Genomic DNA, 6,335 nt, shown 5'->3' with positions numbered 1-6,335 from the left:
CCTTTATGGAAGAGTGGCAAGAAGAAAGCCATTTCTTAAAGATATCCATAAAAAGTCTCGTTTAAAGTTTGCCACAAGCCACCTGGGAGACACACCAAACATGTGGAAGAAGGTGCTCTGGTCAGATGAAACCAAAATCAAACTTTTTGGCAACAATGCAAAACGTTATGTTTGGCGTAAAAGCAACACAGCTCATCACCCTGAACACACCATCCCCACTGTCAAACATGGTGGTGGCAGCATCATGGTTTGGGCCTGCTTTTCTTCAGCAGGGACAGGGAAGATGGATGGAGGAAAATACAGGACCATTCTGGAAGAAAACCTGATGGAGTCTGCAAAAGACCTGAGACTGGGACGGAGATTTGTCTTCCAACAAGACAATGATCCAAAACATAAAGCAAAATCTACACTGGAATGGTTCACAAATAAACATATCCAGGTGTTAGAATGGCCAAGTCAAAGTCCAGACCTGAATCCAATCGAGAATCTGTGGAAAGAACTGAAAACTGCTGTTCACAAACGCTCTCCATCCAACCTCACTGAGCTCGAGCTGTTTTGCAAGGAGGAATGGGCAAAAATTTCAGTCTCTCGATGTGCAAAACTGATATAGACGTACCCCAAGCGACTTACAGCTGTAATCGCAGCAAAAGGTGGCGCTACAAAGTATTAACTTAAGGGGGCTGAATAATTTTGCACGCCCAATTTTTCAGTTTTTTATTTGTTAAAAAGGTTTGAAATATCCAATAAATTTTGTTCCACTTCATGATTGTGTCCCACTTGTTGTTGGTTCTTCACAAAAAATTACAGTTTTATATCTTTATGTTTGAAGCCTAAAATGTGGCAAAAGGTCAAAAGGGGGCCAAATACTTTCGCAAGGCACTGTAATTTTGTGTCTTGTGTTAGCTAGCCAGAGCCAGCAGATGTCTATCAGTGTTTGCTGTGTGGACATGTGAGGACAGTGGTTTTAGTAGTTTCCAGCCAGTTGCTTTATTGCTAAAATAGAGAAAATGTCTATAAACTATCATGACATTGTGGCAGATAGTTTCTGCCCCCCGGTTGTGTGCAAAAGTATTTGTGTAATTGGGAAAAACATCTTTCAAACCTCAAACAGATCGCTCAGAGATCACTGCATGTCTGAGAAAATATGCCTAGAACCACGACGCCTGTGATATAGACTTCATGTATTAACTAGCTAGTTAGCATGTAGTCAGAATGCTTCACTGAAACCGTTGTATGCTAGCCTGGTATGCTTCAAATTATTTTTATCAACTGCTTGCAATAAAGAGTGCCAACAACACTTAAAGTCACTTTTTAGCATGAAGCTAATCGGTTTTAGCAGATTAGCGGCAAACAAACACTTCACTTCTATAAAACGTTAGAGAAAGATTGTGTCCGAAATTACTCCGTTTTTACTATATATTCCATTATATTTACCCTACGCAATTTTATTTAAGTTCTGAATTCTGAGTGCGAAATGTATGCACTAGCCTATAGAGTGCCAAAAAAATTCACACCATTAAATAAAAAAAGCAATGTCCACTACTAATGAGTAATGTCCACTACTTTCTGCTAGTAATCCCAAAATGCAATGCGTCAGATTTTACAGATGCTAAATGTTACAGTCAGGTGAAACTAAACCTGTAAGTGTTGACGCAGAAATACGATGAATAAGTGGGAAACATCTCAGTTTACTGCTCACTATGAGTGAACTACGGACTGTCTATTATGTGAACGATTGAATGAGGGAGCGATTTCGGACACAGCCACAGAAAGCTGTTAAGGTCAAAGGTGAGGGCTGGTGAGGCCTCAGCAGACGGACTCAGCCATCCTGTCTGGCCGAGCCGATTGACAGGTGCTGGGCGGGGTGAAGACGTCGGGGTCACTGATGCCAAGCTGGAGGCTGAAGAAGCGGGTGGAGGTGGTGACGCTGGTGTTCCTGGCGTAGGTCTCCTGTACCGGGTAGCAGTCCTTCAGGGTGTAAACGCCCACCCAGGTCTCGTCTGGTGGAGAGATTATGACAGCTCAGAGAGGAAGAGGAGGTTTTATTCCATAGCTAGCTGCTCTTTAAATCTGATCAAATATGGTCAAACCTGCCTGGCATGAATTTTTATTGTGAAGCTGCTGCAGGAAGTGTTGAATGTAGACTAACACTGGCTTAAAGCTGCACTAAATTTATTTCAACAATGGGACAAGGACTATATATAATGTGAAAGGCATCGCTCGTAGTGTAAAACAGACAGTTATTACCATACCACTACCATGTTTTTTGAGCGTTAGTGGAGACCAAACCAGAACTAACAGGACTTGAAAATGGACTTTCATCATTCATGTATGCTTTTTTGTGTAAAATCTATATTTATTTAAAAAATAAAATACAATCTAAATTTATTATATAATAAATCTTCCAGCAGCATCTCTTGCTTTATGTAATTTGGAATAAAAAATGCTCCACAACGCACAAGGCCACAGGCGGTACATCAAAAAACAGACTTACGTTGGCGTGCCGGCTTCCTGTCTGACCACTCCTGAACCTCCACGTTGTCCCCGGGGCCGCCGATGAAGTACTGGTCCTCGAAGGTAGAGTTGTCTGGGATGTCAAAGGGATCCCAGGCCTCCGTCAGAGCGATCTTTGAGCAGTCCTTGGTCTTCTGGTCAATCTGGAACAGCACCATGCTCTGGTACAAGTAGATGTACTCAAAAAACCTGGAGCAGATACAGGGAGGAGAAGAATTTTAAGCTGCATTTATTGATTATTTTGTGACTTGGGGGCAGCAGAATAAAAACACAATGTCTGACATTATCACTGTAAAGTTATTTTGGTGAATCTATTAGCACCTGACAAATGTCCATCTAATATTCACTCTGCTTTTAGCTAAATGTTCTTCACCAGCTACTGTTTGGTAGCAGCTTATTTGCTGAAAACAGCTGCTGCTGGAAATACGGTGAGACTTAACAAGACAGTACATGAACTGTAAAACCAAACATGTAAGCTGAAAGTGGCTGAAGGGCTGCGTAGAGCTGGAAATTATTCTCTGCTCTCTCTATGTGTTATACTTAAATGCATTTGTGTGGTGTTATTGATAGTATTGTTGTTGTTATATATGCAGTTGTACTTTTTATATAATGAAGCTTCACAGTTTATAAGCAATTACTACAAACAACGTCCATGTTGCCAGGTTTAAACAAATATCTTTGCTACTCACTTTCTGGAACAGGGCTGCAGAGGATTCAGAACATCTATTTATTAATAACTTATTAAGCATTTATTAATGCTAATACCAATATTTCTATCAACAGGTAAGGATAAACGTTTTTTGTCAACCTGGCAAACCAAAGGTTGTTCTTATTATTGGTTAATAACAGATCTATAAATCTTTAGTAAAGTAGGCTGTATATTAACATTAATAAAGCACTCATCAACTTTAAAAATGTGCCTTATTAGAGAGTGGTAACCCTTATGAATTTCTTCTTCTTAATATGCTTATTATTTATTGGAAATACGTTTGCATTTTTATGTGCCTATATCTTTAATTTCAAATTATTTGTTTGTGTTTTATCTCGTTTTTATGCAATTTAACATACTTCGTTTCATGTAATTACTGGCAGGGTTTGATGGGGTGGGAGACATTATTTTCTAATATTTCAACATAGATGTTTTCAATAATGTGGATACACTGAAGGAAAACAACAGGCTGATAAAAGCCCATATTATTACTATTACACCATGTTACAGACGCATCTTAACCTATGATCCTACCTCTGACACGGGGTGTGTTTCTTGTTCTGCTGCAGGACTCGGATCCTCTGGTTCAGGCCGTCGTAGGAGACGGCGGCTCGGCCGTTCCTCCCGGTGCTGTGGTCGTACAGCACCCACCTGCCCTCCCACTGCAGCGGGGCGGTGCAGGGCCCGGCCGCCGGGGAGACATCCAGCCCGGGGAGGCCGAGAACAGACGCCCCGAGCGCGGCCAGAAACACGAACAATAGTCGGTGCATTGCGCCTGGAAGAACCGGAGTCCCGTTAACTGATCCACTTGTTTTGGTGTTGATAGCGGGCTGCACCTGCTGACAAGCTCGCTGGAGCCACACGTACAATGCTTTCCGGTTGTGATTACCAAAATAAAAGCGTGTATGATTCTTTCGAAAATGTTAATGAATCAATCCTTTGCCCCCCAGAACTTTAATTGGGCTAAGTCTAGTATAAAAACAAGTACTACAGAAAACTTAAATATTCAAAATGGCAGAGGCCAAATAATAAAACAAAACACACATTAAAAAATACAGAGGAAAGGGGAAGAGAAACCGTTTAATACTGAAAATATTATATAGGCTATGTTTGCAGGTTTTCTGCTTTTTAATATTCTGAAGTAAAAGTTATGTTGTAAATGTAAGACATGATCGAACTTATTAAAGATGATTGTGCAAGTTTGCCAATAATAATTATAGGGATTCACAATAATTCTTTGGTATTAATGTGCTGATTATGTTCTCCATTAATCGATTGATTGTTTGGTTTATAAAAAATCTGAAAATAGTGAGAAATGCCATCACAATTACCCAGAGCCCAAAGTGACACCTTCACAAAGCTTGTTTTCAAACAGTCCAAACCTCGAAATTATTTAGCCTAAAAACTAATTGGGTAAATAAATTGGGTAATAAATGTTGACCAAAATAGTTATATAGTATAGTTGTGTGAGGGATGCCGATAATGTCTTATTTATATTTGTTGGTTCGACTTTACCATAGAGAAAATAAAAAATACTGGAAGACATCTAGATAACTGTCAAAACAACTAGAATAAAAAAGTAAAAGACTTTTTCGTGGTATTTTTTTTTTTTTTTTTACGTATTAATAAAAAAGTTTCGAGATAATTGCCCAATGTATAAATAATTCCATTTCAAACATTTCTTTGGATGTGGTTCTCCTCTCTGCAGCTAGAAAACAAACCTTTTTTCTCAGTTGTTTTTTTTTTTCATCAGAAAGCGAACGTTCCCACCGGCCCATTCTTTTAGCGTCACTGTGTGGCGCGGCACGATGACGTCTACTCACAAGCCAACATGGCGAAGAAACAACGTGGGAAAGCAGCTTCGTCTTCAAAGACGTTAGATATTGAAAAACAGACAGAACACTTCAGTTTAGTGCTTGCGTCCAGTGATGATGAGGCGCCCGAAGAGGTGACATTTGAAGACTCAAAGGCCGAGGCTATACGGAGCATGAAACAGGCGCTGGACGCAGACAGGAGGTAGCTAACTGGGGCTTGTGGACGGAGAGACCGTTAAACCAAACTCCATTCAAAACAATCCGCCTTGATGTGTTTTCTTGCTGATGGGCAGAATAAAAACGCCATAATGAGTAATTTACCACATAATGTAATTTCTCCGGGGACGATTTTCACATCAGCGCTCGCTTCCAGCACTGAGCAACTCCTTATGTAATAAGGAGGTGATGGGGCAGTGGATAAGACGGATACCTTTGTTGTGAGAGACCCGGGTTCAACTGCGACCATCCACCAATGTGTCCCTGACCAAGACAGTTTACCCCTAGTTGCTCCAGAGGCGTGCGACCTCTGACATGTATAGCAATTGTAAGCCGCTTTGGATAAAAGCGTCAGCTAAATGAATAAATGTAAATAAAATATGTTTAATTGTTGCACAACTGAACTCCTAACGTTAACACATTGCTTAGCATTAGGTTAGTTGAAACGGCAGAAAAGCCGAAAGACTCGGAGATTTTAAATGAGGCTCTGTTTTTGGACTGTATGACTGGCGATATGAGGAGCGTCTCCCTACAGTTCCTAAGGTTAAAATTGGAGTTGTATTATCGCGTGAGGAAGATACGTCATATTTGACAATTGTTAAATGAAGTTTGCGGTGCAGATCTGTCCAGACAAGAATCGGAATAACTGCAGTCTTGGATCACATTTGAGTGTTTGCGTCTGTTTGCAGAGAAAAAGAGCTGCTGAAAGAGAAGAGAAGGAAGAGACAGGAGCTGTTCCAGGAACAGAAGGTCAGTGTGTTTTGTTAAATGTCTTGTTACACCATTTTATAGACAATAGAGGTGGGAATCACCAGAGGCCCCACGATATGTGATATCAATGCGATTTTAAACATAGTGGGATATGTCGCAATTTATTACTTTTTTTCCAACTTCAATTTTGTCCCCAAAGGAAAACTCTTTTTCTTGTGGACTGAAAAAGCAATTGACTTTATTATTATAGTACCAAAAAGTAAAATTCTCATGTAGAATTTATATAATAAAAGATCGATACTTGACCTCCATGTATCGATACAATATTGCCATGGAAAATATTGCGATACCCCCCCCCCCCCCCCCCCCCC

The 6,335-nt window shown here is 40.3% G+C and overlaps 2 protein-coding genes across 2 annotated transcripts in view; one reads left to right on the top strand and one right to left on the bottom strand.

Moving 5' to 3' along the window:
• Positions 1-968: 968 nt before the first annotated feature.
• Positions 969-4,069, bottom strand: epdr1 (ependymin related 1). Its single transcript, XM_046051396.1, has 3 exons — positions 3,758-4,069; positions 2,495-2,703; positions 969-2,000 (listed from the first exon to the last, which is right to left on the bottom strand). Exons 1-3 carry the CDS (start codon positions 3,991-3,993, stop codon positions 1,807-1,809), a joined length of 639 nt encoding a protein of 212 aa, XP_045907352.1. The 5' UTR covers positions 3,994-4,069; the 3' UTR covers positions 969-1,806.
• Positions 4,070-5,013: 944 nt separating this feature from the next.
• nol7 (nucleolar protein 7) overlaps positions 5,014-6,335 on the top strand; it is a 5,590-nt gene continuing 4,268 nt past the window's right edge. Inside the window, exons 1-2 of the mRNA XM_046052103.1 lie at positions 5,014-5,239; positions 5,943-6,003. Coding sequence (XP_045908059.1) covers positions 5,055-5,239; positions 5,943-6,003 — 246 coding nt within the window. The 5' untranslated portion in view covers positions 5,014-5,054. The remainder of the gene's footprint in view (positions 5,240-5,942; positions 6,004-6,335) is intronic.

Source organism: Micropterus dolomieu, linkage group LG06 (genome assembly GCF_021292245.1).
Source record: "Micropterus dolomieu isolate WLL.071019.BEF.003 ecotype Adirondacks linkage group LG06, ASM2129224v1, whole genome shotgun sequence".
Taxonomy (NCBI): domain Eukaryota; kingdom Metazoa; phylum Chordata; class Actinopteri; order Centrarchiformes; family Centrarchidae; genus Micropterus; species Micropterus dolomieu.
The sequence above is the reverse complement of the archived record's forward strand: the minus strand, read 5'-3'. Positions and strand labels throughout refer to the sequence as shown.

Bases quoted from the DNA above. Each gene is read 5' to 3' on its own strand.
- epdr1 (XM_046051396.1), bottom strand. From the start codon at position 3,993: ATGCACCGACTATTGTTCGTGTTTCTGGCCGCGCTCGGGGCGTCTGTT. The intron at 2,704-3,757 runs GTAGGATCATAG...TATCTGCTCCAG, and splicing joins AAACACACCCCGTGTCAGAG to GTTTTTTGAGTACATCTACT. The intron at 2,001-2,494 runs GTAAGTCTGTTT...TCTCTCCACCAG, and splicing joins CAGGAAGCCGGCACGCCAAC to ACGAGACCTGGGTGGGCGTT.